The sequence below is a fragment of the Carcharodon carcharias genome, chromosome 17 (genome assembly GCF_017639515.1).
Source record: "Carcharodon carcharias isolate sCarCar2 chromosome 17, sCarCar2.pri, whole genome shotgun sequence".
In the NCBI taxonomy this organism is placed as follows: domain Eukaryota; kingdom Metazoa; phylum Chordata; class Chondrichthyes; order Lamniformes; family Lamnidae; genus Carcharodon; species Carcharodon carcharias.
In genome coordinates this window covers 20,729,617-20,749,099 of record NC_054483.1, presented here as the reverse complement: position 1 = coordinate 20,749,099, position 19,483 = coordinate 20,729,617, and the positions used below count along the sequence as shown (strand labels likewise).

The 19,483-nt window shown below is 43.5% G+C and overlaps 1 protein-coding gene across 1 annotated transcript in view; it reads left to right on the top strand.

Moving 5' to 3' along the window:
• The window catches only part of LOC121289611 (netrin receptor UNC5D-like), a 449,805-nt gene extending 436,897 nt beyond the window's left edge, over positions 1–12,908 (top strand). The window contains exons 15-17 of the mRNA XM_041209233.1: positions 2,088–2,252; positions 10,791–10,969; positions 12,671–12,908. Coding sequence (XP_041065167.1) covers positions 2,088–2,252; positions 10,791–10,969; positions 12,671–12,863 — 537 coding nt within the window. The 3' untranslated portion in view covers positions 12,864–12,908. The remainder of the gene's footprint in view (positions 1–2,087; positions 2,253–10,790; positions 10,970–12,670) is intronic.
• Positions 12,909–19,483: the final 6,575 nt, after the last annotated feature.

Below are 19,483 nucleotides of genomic sequence, written 5' to 3'. Positions count from 1 at the left end.
GAGTGGATTATGGAGTCAGAAGGTCAGCTGAGGGTCAGGTAGGGCATCAAAGCTGCACGTGGTCTGATTCAGCCTCAGAGAACTGAATAGCTGAATCACAATTCCACCCACAGTAGTCCCAATAAACATAATATACAATTTATGTTAAATATTATTGATTGAGTGTATGCAGATATTTTTTCTGACTTCAAAGGATTTTCAAACAACTTTCTATATTTACATTGTGCCTTTAACGTAATAAAATATACCAAGACACTTTGGAGGAGTTGTTATAAAGTTTTATTTGACACTGAACCGCATAAGGCATTATTAGGGTAGGGAGCCAAAAACTTGGCCAGAGAGATATGTTTGAAGGAGCATCTTAAAGGAAGAAAGAGATGGAGAGAGTTAGGGAGGTTTGAGCATTTGATTTCCAGACCTGTGGTAATCTGATGTTAATATACCTTTAAGAAGAATGTTTTAGAAGATCACATGATCTTATTATCCAATGACAGAGAACTGCGGGTTACCTTCTTCGTCTGTAGTCAGCAGTGAGTAATCCAGAGTAGGAGTCTGCAATGTAGAGACAGGGTTTGAGTTGTAAGCACACAAGTGTAGCTGCTGAGTTCTTTTGTAAATAAACAGAATGTGTTGTACATAAGAGCTGTCTACTGATCTCTATTGTACCAACTCAGTCATCCTGAAAGAAGTGTGCAACCCTGATCCATTAGTTCAACTAGACTAGTGACCAGGATCCAACAAGACCTTAGGATGCTTTCAATGAAGGCACGGCTCCCAATGAAACAATTTAAAATCTGAGATGCTCAAGAGGCCAGAATTAGACGAGTGGAGCTATCCCGGTGGATTGTGGGTTTGGAGGATGTTATACAGATAGGGAGAGACGAGGCCTTAGAGATATTTGAAAATAAGGATGAGAGTTTTAAACTCAAGATGTTGCTTGACTAGGAGCCTGTGCATGTCAGTGAGCATTGGAGTGATTGCTGAATGGGGCAGCATTGTGAGGAGGAGAAAGGGCTGTGGGTCCATAGTCCTGTAAGCAATATAAATAGCATCACAGACAAATATCAGTATTATCCGGTCAACAACCCGGGCTCCTATTCCTTGCAAAGTCCTGTGGATAATTTTTGAGGAATTTGCTTTCCTGGAGAACTTTCATTCAAGTCTCACAGTCTCCAACTGCGTTGACATTTATACTCCTTAAGAGACTTGTTAGGAGCTTGAGAAGTGCGTGAGGTCACGGGGGGGTGTTATGATTGTCCCAGTATCTGTGTTTCACAAAATCGTCTGCACTCAGCTGCCATCGTGTTGTCCATTAAAACACATACAAAAAGCTTTCTAGCTATCTCCACGATGAAGGAAAATATGGCCCTGTGTCTGTATTTAACCATCCAGCCATCAGTCACCAGATGGTTTTTCCAACTCTTGTTTAATGGATGCCACTCAGGACTAGATGAAGCCCATTTAGGGTCAAGATGGTGGCATAGTGTTAGTGAACTAGTTATAAAGAGGCCCAGGCTAATTCCCTGGGGACATGGGTTCAAATCCCATTACGTCAGCTGGTCTAATGGCGATCATGAAACTATCATCAATTGTCATAAGAACCCATCTAGTTCACTAATGTCCTTTAGGGAAGGAAATCTCCCATCCTTGCCTGGTCTGGCCTACATGTGACTCCAGGCCCACAACAATATGGTTGACTCTTAACTGCCCTCTGATAAGGCCCAGCAAGTCACTCATTTTGAGGGCAGTTAGAGATGGTCAACAAGTGCTGGCCTTGCCAGTAATGCCCACATCCCACGAAAGAAGAAAACAAAATTACTGAGAATTCTGTATTTCCATTCCTCTCTTGTGCTTGTTTTATGTCCCAGGGACACCCCTTAAAGTCAACCTGCTTACAAGTGTATATTTCAAAAATATATTCATCACATCCCCTTTCACTTCACTCTTTGTCAATGTAATTAAATTCTGTCTTGTTCTTCAGATTCAGGAGTACCGTAGGCGAGAACTCTTATTAATGTCGTTCTATTGTTTTTAAAAATATATATATTTTCTGGAGGGAGCCTGATTCTGTCTTCTGTCTCCAGCAGGAATTTGCCTTTTCCCATATCTGGTGCAGGAACCAGCAGCCTCTGCCGTGTGCCTTTAGAGTGGAAAGATTCAACTCAGCAACCACACAGCTCTCCTGTAAGATCTGCATCCGCCAGCTAAAAGGCGATGAGCAGGTCTTTCATCTCAGCACCTCCATCCTCGAGGTAAACCTCGTAGCCAAATTTCTCTGGGGAGCCTAGATTTTGGGTTGGCCTCAAGACTATTGTGACAGCTAGATTCTGAACTCGTACAGCGGAGAAGCTGGTGGTGGTGCAGTGGGTAGCATCCCTGCCTTTGAGCCTGAAGCTCTGGGTTTGAGTCCAGCTCTGGGAAGTGATGGCCCAGGAAGATGCATTCATAACAATGGCGACGCAGAAATCCTTCCAACACGTGCCAGTGGTTTGTAAGAGTGGGAGAGATTCCTGGTCAGCCAAGTGATGGAATGAAAACTCGAGCCCTGAGCACCACGATCCATAGCTTCAGACTAGAACACGTATGTAAAAGTGACTGTTGCCAGAGCAACTTAAACTCCCTGTGCGAGCTTTAACTCCCCACCACCATAGCAGAGAAGGGAGCCCTTCGGTTCATCAAGTCATTCCTGAGCATCTTTTCTCTTTCAAGTATTTATCCAATTCCCTAGTAAGGGCTATTATTGAATCTGTCTCAACCACCCTATCAGTCTGCACATTTTCCTCACATCACCTCTGATTCTTTTGCCAAACATCTTAGATCTGTGCCCTCTGCTGGTCGATCCTTCAACCATTGGAGACAGTTTCTACATATTTACACCAATTATACTCCAGTTTGAATTTGATCAAGAATGCTTCTCCAGTTTGGATTTGATCATTAATCCTACACCAGTTTGGATTTGTTCATTAATCCTACTCTAGTTAAGATTTGATTATTAATCCTACTCTGGTTTGGATTTAATCACTAAATCTACTCATGATTTGAAACAAACCTTTCGAAAAAGAAAGTTTATAGCTCACTTGGTGTTGATTTGTTTGTTTGCTGGCACTGCAAGAAAGCCTATAAGACAGTCCCTCAGGAGACAACTTCTGATCTTGAAGCTTCAACTGTTGAGGTCATCTCACACCTAACTGGCTTCCATTTTTAAGTGGCCCTTGCCATTTCAATCTGTGAGTAAAGCAATGTTTCCCAGCAAATGTCCCCACTTTACGGAATGCCATTCAAAATTAAATGGCAAAGGGAAGCATCCTGAAGATTTTCAACCCTCCATCCAGGCGTGACACTGCCTGTCATAGGAAGCATGGGAATAAAAATTGGTTGTTTATACCCTGCCGGGAGGGTAAAATCTACCCCATGTGGTGCAGGCCATATTTAATTATCAGGGTGCTAAAGCCTTGGAGAGGACACAGAAGAGATTTACTGTAATAATACCAAGGATGAGGGATTTCAACTACATGGAGAGACTGGAGAATCTGAGATTGTTTGCCTTTGAGCAGAGGAGGCTAAGGAGCGTTCAAATTTATGAAGCTTTCTTTAAATTCATTCACAGGATGTGGGTATCACTTGCTAGGCCAGCATTTGTTGCCCATCCCTAATTGCCCCTGAGAAGGTGGTGAACCACTGCAGTCCCTGTGGTGTAGGTACACCCACAGTGCTGTTAGAAAGGGAATTCCAGGATTTTGACCCAGCAACGGTGAAGGATAAATTTCCAAGTCACGATGGTGAGTGGTTTGGAGGTGAACTTCAAGGTGTATCTGCTGCCCTTGTTCTTATAAATGTTAGCAGTCGTGGGTTTGGAAGGTGCTGTTGAATGAGCCTTGGCAAGCTACTGCCATTGTGTGTCACTGGTGGTGGAGAGAGTGAATGTTTAGCATAAGGTTTCATATAGATGAAATAATGGGAAAGTATTTTCAGTGGCAACTTGAGGAAACAGATTTAAGGTGATAGACAGAACTGCCAGCGGCAAGAGGAGAAGAAATCTTGAGTACAGCGAGTTGAGATCTGGAGCGCGTTGCCTGAAAAGGTGGTGGAAGCAGATTCAATAATAATTTCCAAAATTAATGCTTGAAGCAGAAAATCTTGCTGGGCGATGGGGAAAGAACAGTGGAGTGGGATTCAATGAACCACTCTTTCAAGGCACCTGCCCTAGATGCAATGGGCTGTATCATTCTATGAAATGTTCTTTTCTATTTGAGGGTGAGATATATTTACTTTTTATTTGTTTAAAAAGAACCTGCAGGTTTTACTTTTTATTTTTGAAACAAGTTGGACAAAAATCCATAGATTTAGATCCTTTGCACAGATGAGAAAACATTCTCCACGAGATCAAGTCCATGATGATTAGTTCTTCGAAATCTAAGCTGTTCTAGTCCTCCATTGTGGCCCTTCCTTTAGGCCTTGACAGGAGCTGCCTTACAGATTTCATCAAGCTTGTATATGGATTAGTTCAGATCCTGCGGTGTCAGGTAGTTCAGCCAACTTAGGTCCAGATGCTCTGTGAGAACTTGCCATTTGTAGAGGATAATGTGTACTCTGTGGTTAAAGCAAGCTCAGCCCTTCACAATATAGCCGCCTTCAGTCAACCATGGGCCATATTTAGCAGGTTCTTAATGAACATTTTGTCAAAGTATGCAGCCCACAATTAACTATTTTCATCCTGGTGTGTCATAAATGGTCTTTTATAAACTTAATTTACAGGATGTGGGCATTGCTGGCAAGACTGGCCACATGTCTGCCTCATAACTAAGACTGCCTACCTCCTATCCGTAATATTGCTCATCCCTGTCCCTAACTCGGGCCATGTGTTGCTGAAACCGCCATCCACACCTTCTTCCCTCTCGATTCAACTATTCCAATGATCTCCTGCCTGACACCCAACTTTCCTGGAACTCGGACCCATCCAAAACTCTGCAATCAATATTCTAGCCCGCGCCAAGTCCTGCTCACCCATCAGCCCTACGTTCGTTGACTCATATTGGCTCCTGGTACAGCAACACCTCGATTTTAAAATTTTCATCCTTCCTTTCAAAACTGTCTGCGGCCCACCTGCCCTCCCTATCTCTATAATCTCCTCCAGCCCCATAGCCCTTCCAGATCTCTGTGCTTCTCCAATTCCAGCCCTTTTGCATGCCACCAGTTTGAACTGATCCATGGTGCTGGCAGCACCTTCAGCTGTCTGGACCCGAGGATCAAGAATGATCTCCCTAAGCCTCTCTGACTCTCTCTCTCTCTCTCCTCCTTTAAGGCATTCCTTGAAACCCACCTCTTGGACTAATCTTTTGGTCGCCTGTGCTATTATCTCCCTGCAAAAGCAAAACACGACAGATGATGAAACTTTGAAATAAAAACAAAAAATGCTGGAAATGGTCAGCAGGTCAGGCAGCATCTGTGGAGGGAGAAACAAAGTTCACCACAGATGGCTCACTGGTTCAAATGAAGGTGTTACGATCTGTGTAGAAACTGATAACTTATAAGAAGAAATTCATACTTCCAGTAAATGGCTGAAAGGATCAATCAACAAGATTTGAAATTTTAGCTTTTTTTTCCAGCTGGACAACTTCTACTCCCTGATCTAAATTTCATAGTGTGGATTACTCTGGAGATCCCACCACCCCCTCCCCCCAACCCTATCCAAAGCAAGACAAATCTGCCAGCTTTGTTTAAACTCTTCAGACCTTTGTCTCTTCAATCTAAGCATGAGCTCCCACCATCATTTTGTATGGTGAACAATAGAGACTTGCTACCTCTATCACTTCACTCTCTCTTTCTCTTTCTCTTTTTAATATTCATGCAGTCTGACCCTGTCTTATGAGGTTCAGTGGTGTTTAGGAAAACTCACTCCTAGAATGGTTTCCTATGGGCTTTTCCTGTCTCAAAACCCATCTCCATGGCCAAGTGAATCACAAGGGTCTTGTATTCAGGTGTAAATGGTAATTAGCTATCCTCTAGAGCCCCACGTTCTATTTTTGGAATTAAATAGACAGTTTAGAGTATAACCATTTACAAGACCTGCCGTTCCTAACACCTCCTCGTGACTTGGAGACTAACAGTCCATCTACCATCAGGACAGCTGCATGGTCATTGTTTACAGATGTGCATATTTTGCATCATCTTCCTAGTAAGACAACATACCCATCCTCCTTTAACCTTGAGTAAGCAAGCCACCCAGGCTTGTTGTCAGCAGAATTCAGAACAAATCACATGATGCCTTCATTCCTCTATTTTACCCTAAAGACACAGTCCCTAAACATAACAATCTTATAAAGCCTCACATTTGTACCCGAGTTGTCAAACTGAAACGTTAACAAAAAGCTTCTTACGTTGTTCGGTGTCAAATATTCTTTCAAAATGCTCCTGTGAAGCATCTTGGAAGGGTGATATATAAATGTAAGTTATTCCCAATCCCTCGTCGCCCATTGTTTGATACAACTGGGTGAATTTTTCAACCACTTCAGGAAACAGTTAACAATCAGTCGTATTGCTGTGGAACTGGATTCAGGTCCACACTTGATATGGACAGCAGGTTTCATCCCAAAAAAAAAACAGTTGGGATTTTCCGACAATCCAGTTTTATTTCATTATTTATTTAGAGATTTTTTTTGGACTGATTTCAAGTTCTCAAACTGCCATTTGAATTTACATACCTGAATTAATATTCCAAATTTGGGCATCACTAGTCCAGCAGCAAAACCACACCAAGACTGTGTTCCCCAAGAATGGTGTTAACGACGATCCATAGACATGTCTTCCTGGGAACTATGCCCTGACACCTATCAAGAGCATTTGCACCAATGACTCTGGGGATTGCAGGAGACTCCGGCTTCATTACCCCTCTTTTCTCAAGAGGAAGTCCACTTCTTCATATAATACGCCTTCTTTGTGGCCATCATTGAGTTTTGTGGAGCGAAATTATACAGATGTCATTAATAGTTGGCATAATCTGAGTTGAGGAAGCTTTTTACCACTCACTTGACTGGAGCCCTATTCCTCTTCAGTTTCATAACTAGATTAGCTGCTCAACAAAGATATAACCCAGTGAGGAAGAAGGATTCAAGGAAGGCGATAAACCAACCGTGGTTAACCAAGGAAGTTAAAGACATTATCAAATTGAAAGAAAAAGCATACAATGTGGCAAAGATTAGTGGTAAACCAGAGGATTGGGAAGGTTTTAAAAACCAAGAAAAGATGACCAAAAAAAGGGAGAAAATAAGCTTTGAGGGTAAACTAGCAAGTAATATAAAAAGGGACTGAAAGATTCTTTAAATATATAAAAAGGAAAAGTGAGGTCAAACTGAACATAGGCCCCTTAGAGAATGAGGCTAGGGAAATAATAATGGGGAACCAGGAAATTGCAGAGGAGCTGAATAAATACTTTGCTTCTGTACAGTAGCAGATACTAATAGCATTCCAAAAATACTAAATAATCAAGGGGCAAGATGGGGTTGGAAATAAACATAATAGCAATCACTAGAGAAAAAGTACTAGGGAAACTAATGGGGCTAAAGGCCGATAAGTTCCATGGACCTGATGCATTACATCCTAGGATATTACAGGAAGTAGCTACAGAGATAGTGAATGCACTAACAGTAATCTTCCAAGAATCCTTAGATTCTGGAAAATTCCCAGAGGATTGGAGAATGGCCAATATAACATCCTTATTCAAAAATGGAGGGAGACAAAAAACAGGTAACAATAGGCCAGTTAGCTTAATATCTGTCATTGGGAAAATGTTGGAATCTATTATAAAGTACGTAATAGCAGAGCATTTATAAATACATAATCTAATCAAGCAGAGTCAGCATGGCTTCATGAGGGGGATGTCATGCCTCACAAATTTATTAGAATTCCTTGAGGCGGTAACAAGCAGGATAAATAAAAGGAAACCAGTAGATGTTAAATATTTGGATTTCCAAAAGGTGTTCAATAAGCTACTGCACATAAGGCTGCTTAATAAGATAAGAGCCCATGGTGTTGAGGGTAGTATGGGTAGAGGATTGGCTAACTAATAGAAGACAGAGAGCTGGGATAAAGGGAACATTTATCCTCAGGCAATCTGTAACTAGTGGAGTGCCCTAGGGATCAGTGCTGGGGCCTCAATTATTTATAATATATATTAATGACTTAGATAATGGAAGTAAATGTACTATTGCCAAGTTTGCAGATGACACAAAAATAGGTAGGAAGGTAAGTGGTGAGAATGACACAAGGAGTCTACAGAGGGATATAGACAGGTTAAGTGAGTGGGCAAAAACTTGGCAGATGGAATATAAAGTGGGAAAATGTGAGATTATGAACTTTGGCAGGAAGAATACAGGAGCTGAATATTATTTAAATGGAGAAAGACTGCAGAAGGTTGCAGCACAGAGGGATTTGGGGCCTCTTGTGCATGAATCCCAAAAAGCTAGCATACAAGTTCAACAGATAACAGAAGGCAAATGGAATGTTGGCCTTTATTTCAAAGGGAATGGAGTATAAAAACAGGGAAGTCTTGCTAAAACTATACAGGGCACTAGTTAGACCACACCTAGAATACTGTGAACAATTTTGGTCCCCTTATCTAAGGAAAGATACACTGGCATTGGAGGCAGTCCAGAGAAGGTTCACTAGGTTGATCCATGATATGGAGGGATTTTCTTATGAGGAGAGGTTGAGTAGGTTGGGCGTGTACTCATTGGAGTTTAGAAGAATGAGAGGCGACCTTATTGAAACATATACGATTCTTAGGGGGCTTGACTGGGTAGATGCTGAGAGGTTGTTTCCCCTTGTGGAAGAGTCTGGGACCAGAGGGCATAATCTCAGAGTAAAGGGGCACCCATTTAAAACAAAGATGAGGAATTTCTCCTCTCAGAGGGTAGTGAATCTGTGGAATTCTTTACTACAGAGGGCTGTAGAGGCTGGGTCGAGAAATATAGTCGAGGCTGAGACAGACAGATTTTTAATCAGTAAGGGAATCGAGGGTTATGGGGAAAAGTCAAGAAAGTGGAGTTGAGGATTATCAGATTATCAGTCAAGCCCCCTAAGAATCGTATATGTTTCAATAAGGTCGCCTCTCATTCTTCTAAACTCCAATTGTGGAGCAGACTCGATGGGCCGAATGACCTACTCCTGCTCCTACGTCTTATGATATTATGAACATTGCTCTATTAAATTCATCTCTTCACATTGAGGTGCATTGCAGAAATGCAATGAAATTCACTTGGGTTATGAATAACAACTCAAGTCCTCTATGAGGAGGAGAACTACCAGTTCTGGGATAGTTTTTAGAAAGGATATTTTAATTCAATTAATTTTTTTCCTCCTTCCTCTGAGGAGCCTTCGCTTAGGGAATTGGAAAAAAATTTTAAAATACACAATGTACTCAAATCTTTTTCACGTCAGTTTTATGCCTAAATATTCAGTGATCTTTTGGATCTGTCCATGTTGTTTATCAGAAAGAGATATTTCTGTGAGATTTTTAAGGAGGAGTATATTAATGCAAGCAGAGTATCCTGCATACCTCATTGCATCCAGTATATTTGTGTATCTATGAGCTGATTGTAAGTGGTACTTGGATGGTACGACACCAGACAAATCATACACAGTAACACCAATATTTCTTTCAGTCAGCATTATTAATTTATTTGGAAGGTTTGCTATGAGGTGTTCACAACTGACAAACTTTTCTTAAATAATACACCAGCATGACTGTGGTCCTGGACAATATTTTTGGAAGGCATGTTTTGAGGGAATAGCAGGGTACCTGTGTGAAGAAGTGCGATGACGTGGCAGATGATGTATGCCAGGTGGAGCAAATCCACAAGGGAAACTTGATCATGCTATCACAACGGTTTTGCAATTTGTATTTATTTCGAGATGCATGGCCTGAATTCAGAAGTAAAGAGTCCGCTGACTTCAGAGACTTTTTAAAAAAATTAAATTAAACATTTATCAACACCAGAAAAGATTTGAAGCACATACATAGATCGACAAATTACCACGATCATAACTCCTAAAACCCCTAATTAATCCGGCTTCCAGTTAAAAAGAAATGGATTTTAGATAGATCCAGCAAGTTTAACAGAACACCCTGGACAGTGGAATTCCAAGTGGCTTTATCCCAGCTTCAGTTTCTGTAGACAGCAGACTTAATGCACAAAAACTGGAGACTTCTCACACTTCTGGTAGATCTTACAATGCCTTCCTCCTGATACACAGCATTAGTCTCCTTTATACATGTTTCTCCCTTTAATGTGCAAATTCCATTGTCCATATGTCTGTGGAACTTTACCTTTCTCATTATGTAAATCTTTTGATGTTACCACTATATTGTCAATACCCTTGAGAAAAAATAAACACATTCCTTAACTTGCTTATCTAGCTATTTGTTAACAGACTGAGACCCCTTTGAAAACCAAATCCAAATCTAAAAATGCAAATTTCCTTTACACCTTACATACTAAGACCCCAACCATGTTTATTCGTTAACATATTAAAGACACTTCTACAACTTACTTCCTTTGAAAAGTACAACCTGCAGTCTGCTTGGCGACAGGATGTAATTAAATCACACACAGAGACGCTATCCAAATCCCACCATTAACCTACTTTTACAATAAATCACAATAATATTATGAGAGCTATTATACTTTAGTGACAAGAAGTAACTTTCTTTTCAATATATGTTACCTTAGTGTGAATGTGACAACTCTTTGCAATTGTTGACGATTGTTAAACACCCTGATCTACTCTTACAGAACGAGAGAGAAGCTGTTCACTTCTGTGCGCAGGCTGCAAGTGATGTGGCCAGTTTAGCAGGTCCCAAAACGTTTAAGATCCCGTATTCTATCAGACAGAAAATCTGTTCCACCTTTGACGTTCCCAGTGCTTCAGGCAAAGACTGGCGGCTGTTAGCACAAAAGCTCCACATCGACAGGTAAATGAAAGCAAAGCAAATCAACTGGGGCAAGCTGGTGACTTAGAACCTCCCTAAAAGTGAGACTTTGGCTTAATTTAGGTTTAAATTTGCACAATCATTTTCATATTGCCATGGCGTATCTAAAAAGAGCGGAACTAGCTTGAAGGGCCAGTCAGGAGGCTGTGTATAGCAGTTATGCCAGAGTGAGGGAAAGGGATTACAAAGGCTTATTTTAGGCTGATCTCCGGTTATGTGTTGCTTTAGTCATGTAGAAGGACCATGCAAGGAGCATTTTGAGAACCAGAGTGTGCATAATTTCTCTGGTCATATAAAGTGACATTCCCTTACTGTGTGACAACTGTCTGAGGCTGAATCAGGCCATTCAGTATCTTATTCTGACCACGTGGCCGAAAACTGACTAATTCCAGCTTGGTAACCTTGCCTGACTCTGCCCCTGCCTCAGTTCACCTGATGCTGAAGCCCCATTTTTGTATTCAGTTCTGGGCATCACACTTCAGGAAGGATGACAAGGTGTGGCAGTGGGCGCAGAGGAGATTTATGAGAATGGTACCTGGCTTTGAAGGACTTCAGTTATGCGGAGAGACTGCAGAAGTTGGGATTGTTGTCCTCGGAGTTCCTGTGTGTGTGTGTCAATATTTGCAGGCTGTCCTGGGCAGGGAGTCACTATTTACATGGGCATGTCATAGGAATGTGTCCCAACAACATGCCAATGTTTGCCAAGACTCCGTCCCCAACACAGGAAAGCTTGAGAACCCCTGTTGTGAAGCATTGCCAAAACCGAGAAACTGTAAAATCAAGTCCTGTCTTGGGATGGAAAGAACAGAAACAACAGTGACAGGTGACCGAGTGCAGTAGCCCACACATTAGCCTTGCATGAGACTAAAAGAGATAGTAAGGGCACAGGGTCAATATCTCCTCAGTTGATTAGAGGTTGTGAAGAGGAGATATCGATCACATGGCCACTGAGAGGCAGAAGATTACAGGGTCTGTGGACTAAATGATCTGCGTTTTTTTTTCCCCCCTTTTCCAGTATTTTTCTCTGCTCCCTTCTAAAGGTGTTATTGTCACATATCATCGCCGGCAGGTGTCCTCAGGTACTTTGCCTGATTGGCTGGTGTTCAACCTAGATATCCAGCCATTCAGCTACGAATGGCATCGCTGCCCACCTTGATAGTTCCGAGCCAGTGTCCATACATACATACTCCCAGTAGATACCATGGACTGGCAGGGTCACTGGGCAGTGGTCATTGCCCTTCAACCTTGGTGTGCTGAGGCCAATTGCAGAGATCCCAACTCTCAGCCTAAGTGAGGTCTGTTCAGAAGGCATAGGAGGTCATTTTTACTCTGGGTGGTATTGTAGAAGGGATGACACTGGAGCAACCACCCACTGCTCATCTCTCCCCAGTTTGCGTTCGACTTGACGGTTGCAATAAATCAGTTTTAGAATAGCCTCGAAAGCCGGCAAGTGGTCAATTTTAGAAAGACAGGAACAGAAACGGAAAGTGCTGGAAAAACTCAGCAGGTCTGGCAGCATCTGTGGCGAGAGAAGCAAGAGTTAACATCTCGAGTCCGCTTCTTCAAAGTCTTTAGAAAGACTGGATCGGTTTTCAGGACATTGAAGGGTGACTGATTTCAGTAGACGGCATAGGGATCCTGAAACTCTCTTGACCGTGGCCTCTCTGTCCTTGTGCTTCGCAGGAACCTGAGCTACTTTGCAGTTCGGAGCAGCCCGGCTGGTACAATCTTGGACATATGGGAGGCACAGCACCAAAATGACAGAGACCTTGACTCCTTAGCCAGTGCTCTGGAGGAGATAGGCAGGATCCAGTGTCCTGCCTCAACGAAAACTGAAGGCGACGGTGATGAATCAGACTACAACTACGGGGGATGAATCAGAATCCTTGACCAGCGCCCCAGGAGACCTCGGGGTCCAGCGCAGCCCTGAGCAAGCTCCCGCTCAGTCAGTCACAATATCGGAAAGATTTCTCAGGAAATGCAATATGGTTTACTGTCCAGATCTTTGGATGTGTATGTAAATAGAATTTATTTGTAAATATTTCCAACAAAGGGTGCACCAATTATAAATGATCGGGTCAATTCAGCGTCGACCATTTGGTCGCACGCGAGGGAGAGCGGTCCCTGTCCACCTCTCGGCCGAGAAATTCCTGAAATTATTTCCCCCCCCCCCCCCCCGCCGCTCCTCCCGCGCGTCAGAAATTCCGTCGGCCGCAGCGCGCAGAGGGATTTCCCCAACTTTCGCAATCGCACCATCCACCGGCTGCTGGGTTTCCGAGAAGCCTTTCGATGTATCCCCTGCGGCAGTGGAAGGGAGCGAGTTGGTGTTAATCATTAACATTTGGACCTCTCGATCCCCATTGACTGCGCCGGTATTAAACAATCCAATCGTTGTCCCGGTGGGTGTGAACTGAACTGGGGCGTTGACCCATTTAAAAGCAAGTGATTTGGGAGGGGTTTTTTTTGTTGTTGTTGCTGTTGTTGTTGTTGTTGCTCTGCTCCGAATTGGGGAGATAATCGAATAGACGGCGGCTCGTTAAATGGCCCTTATAAGTAACATCCCGGTTCGTTGCCCCCACCCCCGGCGCGTTTTAATCTGGGTTGAGAGCAAGTAGAGATTGCCAACTCTGCCCTGGACGTACGTACACTCCTGAAGGTTTCATCACTTGACCGCCCACCTGGCAACTCCACCACCACCCCCCCCCCCCCCCCCCCCCAACGAGCTCAATCAAATCGCGTTTTTTCCTTTTTTCCTCAAAAAAAAATGAATAAAACACATCCCATTGGCCCTTTTAAAGATCTGAAGACCCCGTCTGAAAGCCCACAGCCCTCGTTGGGTGGCGAGCGGTGCACATTCTCTGAACATTCCGCTCTCGCTGCCAAAACTCTGGCAAGCACCAGAGGCGGTCACCTCGCCTTGCGTAACTGTGTCCTCTCGCAATCTACCTGTGAGCATCTCCTATCGTTTAGTCACACCTGTGCTTCCCACCACCGCCCCCCCCCCCCCCCCCACCGGAGACATTTGTCTTCTCTCCCTTCTCCAGTTTGGGACAGGGATTTAGCACAGCCGGCGAGTAACAGAGGGCCACAGAATTCGTGATCTGCACTTGGCCACCGAAGCGCTGAAAGGGATGAGCTTCACCCTCCTTCGGCATTGGCTGGGAGCAGCTGTGACACCTCCTTCCTCAGAGATGGATTAAACAACCCTCTCCAAAAACAAACAAACAAACAAACAAAAAATCCTTCTGGTTGAGAAAGGATGTCACTTTGAGAACCGAACCCCCTCTTCCGCAATAACCAACCGTGCTCCTACCCTTAATCAGTCGTGTCCGTGTGTGACGTCCAGTGCATGTTGACGTGTAAGCTTCGCATAATAAACAATCAGCTGAAGACAGATGCGTACACATCTGTACACATCCAGAGCAAAGTCAGGGTTTTTCAAGTGTGGACCAGGATGCAGACAGACATTCTTTTTCAACCAGAAGGATTTTTTTGTTTGTTTTTGGAGAGGGTTGTTTAATCCATGAAACATGATTGCCCAGGAAGTCTTGCCCTGCAAGTATTGTAATCCCTTGGTTCTGTTTCCACCCCAGCCCCACGTAAAAGCTCATGAGAGATACAGAAAATGTCTGGTAGGGCAGAAAAAATATAACTTTAATTGATCTGGCAGCCCGACGATACTTTTCAAATCAAGTGCTGGTTTAATCAGTCGCTGAAATAATTGTTGCACCCACTTACAGGAGTAACTGTTCCATTCTCCTCTTGTTCCTTGTGAATATAGTCTTGTTCATTCACATCTGACGTATATGTTCCTGCTAAACCCTTGACGGATTTTGTAAGCTATTTACTAATGCCTCCAGTCTGCTCATCAACCAACAAAGCCCTATTTCTATCGAAATCCACGTGTAAAGGGTTACTCCACAGATTGGTGGGGCCTTGTGGTTCAATTTGTGTACAAATAATCATAAAATTTCTGTGGGTCTTGATTTTTCTCCTTGTTTTGATTGATGGAGCATTCCATGGATCCTGGGCCGACAAAATGGCTGTGGGGTCGGAGCCAAAAATGCCAGAAGTGCAAACAACTTTAGTTCTGAGAATACCGTGCCAGTTGTTTGATTAACCTGTACTGCAGCCCTGGTTTTAACCAGCTGTTATAAAAAATCTATCCGGTTCCCCATACCCTGCCATTGCAGTGACTTCATGATCCTCAGTGCTGCTTACAAACCTCCTCAGCACGTGCCTCCCATCCCAACTGTGCCCTTCCCTTCAACCAGACATCAGCTGACTGCACCTCCTGTTTCTTCCAAGGTGGCTTCCCCCCCCCCCCCCCAAACTCGGACACGGGATGAGGGCATCACTGGCAAGGGCAGCATTTATTGCTCATCCCTAATTGCCCTTGGGAAGGCATTGATGAGCCCTCTTCATGAACTACTGCAGTCCACATGGTGAATATGCACCCATTGCGCTGTTAGGCAGGAAGTTCCAAGAATTTTTGTAGCAGTTTCACACAATTGAGTGGCTTACTAGGCCATTATAGAAGTTGGCTAAGAGTTGACCACAGTGCTGAGGGTCTGGAGCTCTCCTTGCACTCCATTCTTGTTGATTGTTCTTCCACTCCTCTCCTTCAGAACTCTTCCTTAAATCCCTCAACCTACCCTCCCTCCTTTCAGAAACCTCCTGGAAAATTCTCCTCTTGTTCCTTGTGAATACTTTTCCAATCTGTTCTCTCTAAATTGTGCTTTCAGCCTGTCTCTGCCATTCCATCATTTCCCTCATTTACTCGAGGCATTTATCACTGTGAGGAGCACTATAGCAATTGGAGATTGTTGAATTGCTAGATGGTTTCTAAAGCACTCAACCAAGATCCTTAAGGCAATCTTTATACATTGCATTAAATTAGTAAAATTAATCTTTTGACTTCAGTAATTCTAATTTAAATGGTTTCTTTTTGCCTCTTTCGTTTAAGGCTGCTTTAATGCCCAGTTACAATCAAAGGAAGACGTAGACAACCTTCAGCAAGTAATTGATGAGACAAAGATGGAGAGCAGGATATGAAAGGAATAGGATGCTGAGGTAGGTCTGAGGGAGAGGAAGAATTGGAGAGGAAAAAGAACGAGCTCATAGAGATAGAAGAAGATAAATTTAGTGACAGAAATAATTATTCATAATAATAAGCATGATGGATATGTTTTTACTCCTGATATTTTATATTTTCTGTCAGTTACCCCTTTCTTGTTTGTAATTTGTCTCCTGGAGCTCAGTGGGGAGACACTTGGCTTGTTTGCCAATAGGGAGAAGAAGCCAGGAAAAGATGGATCATGAGGGAGGGCCGTAGGACCATTGTGCCTTCAGTGTAGCTTCCACCGATATTTAGAGCAGCCCCTGTAGTAAAAGGTCATTCAACTGGATCCGATGGTGGAAAGTGATAGTATTGATCTGGTCACCCACTGTACACCCTGTCCAATTTTCACTACTTTACCTGGTGGATTAATTACCATCATTCAAGTGATCACTTTTCAGGTCTGTCCAAGATAGACTTTTCATGAATTCAAATTCTGACTGCTTATAAGTCTGAATTATATTGAAGTAATATTTGGTCTAGTCTTATTCACACTACTGTATCTCCATAACAGAGTCGATTTAAGTTGATGTACATTTACACCGTGCCCCTCTGACTGTCCATCAGAGCATTCATTTCCAGAGGAGTCCATCGATTGTCGGCCAAACTGTCAGCTGGAGATTGATGGAAACCTTGGAGAGACACTGGAGAATTGGGTGCTCCCCCTTCACAAATGTTCCCCCCCATGTTTGCTTTGTGAATTGTTTTGAGCTATACTTTGGACTTGCTGCCTTGGTGTTGCGGGTCGGCTGCCTGTTATTGAAATGAAAAAGCGGGCAGTTTTGCTCCAACGGGTGACTGATCCCCAAGGCCAGTAAGATGTCCCGGTGGCAAGGCGAAAATATATCCCATTGATTCACCATGGAAAGACAGATGTCCAGTGTTATTCTCTCTCTCATGTAAAAAACAGAGATCAGAGACACATCTGAGCGCAACCCTCCTTTCTTGTCTCCACCATGCCAATCTTGTTCTGTACCGCACTGTTGGTTGTAGGCCAGTTTGACAGCTCAGCGGCAATATTTAGTGAAGAGAAATGGCCCATTTTAATTGGTTGTGTCAAGGGTTTTCACAAATAATTTAGGTGGGAGATTCGCAAAGGGGGGCGAGCAAAGAGTGGCAGAAGATGTACTTTTAATTCCATTTAAGCGCTTTTAACTTAATGGTCACTCTGCCATCCTGTTGGGCAGGGAGTGTTGTCAAGTCTATTGAAGGCTTCACGAATAAAATGCATCCCCCCATTGAAATGGCAGTGCCCATAACCAGGATAGAACCTATTTTGAAAAGTGGAATGGGCCCTTTGTGGCTTTGCCACGTGCAACAAAAATTAAAGTCATCGGTGATTCGCATTGGCATCAGTGCATCGAAGAAGTGAGACCAGGTCTTGAATCAAAATTGGGCCAGCACAACACCGATTCCTGATTCCCGAGTACCTGAATTCAGCGGACCCCAGGAACTGTGATGAAGCCTGCACAATGTGGTCCCTGACAGCTCATCGTCCCACTAACATTCACAAGGCTGAAAAATAGATCATGTCTGTTTTAGCAGTTGATCCTGAGGTCCAACAGTTGACATGACGGTTTTACGTGTAGAAAATGCCCCTCGCTTTCTGTGCACAGTCGAGGAGGCTGAGACCTAAGTCTTCACAGGCAGAGAAAATAAAAACACCAGTAGAAGAACTGGGAGCCTCAACACCATTAGAAGTATTAGCTCCATGCTTCCCAAACTTTATTGCTGGAAGGACGCCTACAAATATAACCATCACAAACTCCCTTGTAAATTATAAGATGATATAACACTCTGAATATCCAAGCGAATTTGTATCTTGATGCCTTGTCTTTGAAATTAATTGCCTAACCATTTATTAAACTCATCTCTCTTGAACAAGGCTGTACTCGCCTGCCTCCCACCTTGGGAACTCCCAGTCCTTGCTGTTCTCAGTGCTGCTCCATGCGCGCTCCCCTCCCAGCTGCTCATTCTGTGCTGCAAAATATAGCAACAAGCCCAGTCACCGATCATTCCTGCACTGCTCAACTATTTGGCTGCCCACCCCTCCCTGGTGCATTGAATGTAAAATCCTCCCCTGACATGCTGTTCACTATATATTAATGGTTTAGATGAGGGAGCTAAATGTAATATCTCCAAATTTACAGATGACACAAAGCTGAGTGGGAGGATGAGCTCTGAGGAGGATGCAGAGATGCTTCAGTGTGATTTGGACAAGCTGGGCGAGTGGACAAATGCATGGCAGATGCAGTGTAATGTGGATAAATGTGAGGTTATCCACTTTGGTAGCAAAAACAGGAAGGCAGATTATTATCTGAATGGCTATAAATTGAGAGAGGGGAATGTGTAATGAGACCTGGGTGTCCTCGTACACCAATCGTTGAAGGTAAGCATGCAGGTGCAGCAGGCGGTAAAGAAGGCAAATGATATGTTGGCCTTCATAGCGAGAGGATTTGAGTACAGGAGAAGGGATGTATTGCTGCAATTGTACAGGGTCTTGGTGAGACCACACTTGGAATATTGTGTGCAGTTTTGGTCTCCTTATCTGAGGAAAGATGTTCTTGCTATAGAGGGAGTGCAGCGAAGGTTTACCAGACTGATTCCTGGGATGATGGGACTGACATATGAGGAGAGATTGAGTTGGTTGGATTATATTCGCTGGAGTTCAGAAGAATGCGGGGGTCTTTCATAGAAACCTATTAAATTCCAACAGGACTAGACAGGGGAGATGCAGGAAAGATGTTCTCGATGGTGGGCGAGACCAGAACCAGGGGTCACAGCCTGAGGATACGGGGTAGACCATTTAGGACTGAGATGAGGAGAAATTTCTTCACCTAGAGAGTGGTGAGCCTGTGGAATTCGCTATCACAGAAAGTAGTTGAGGCTAAAACATTGTATTTTTTCAAGAAGGATTTAGATATAGCTCTTGGGGTGAAAGGGATCAAAGGATACGGGAAGAAAGTGGGAGCATGCTATGGAGTTGGATAATCAGCCATGATCATAATGAATGGCGGAGCAGGCTCGAAGGGCCAAATGGCCTAGTCCTACTCCTATTTTCTATGTTTCAATGCTTGTCAGTGGACCTGGCTGCAACCCTCATCCATCTTGATAATCCAGTGCATGGCCTCCAACTCTTTTGCTCTCCCATGCCCAACCTAGCCACCATAGAGCCCATGGCTATCTCAGCCCAGTGTCATGAAACTAGCTCTCCAATCCTTTCTGTCTTGTTCCCCATCTCCCTTCTTCCAAAAAACCTTTTTCAAAATGCACACCTCCTGGACCATCCTTCTCTGAGCAGTTTTTTTTTTCCTTCCACTATCCCTTTCTACATCTCCAAAGCACTTTGGGATATTTTATTACATTAACAGCGCTCT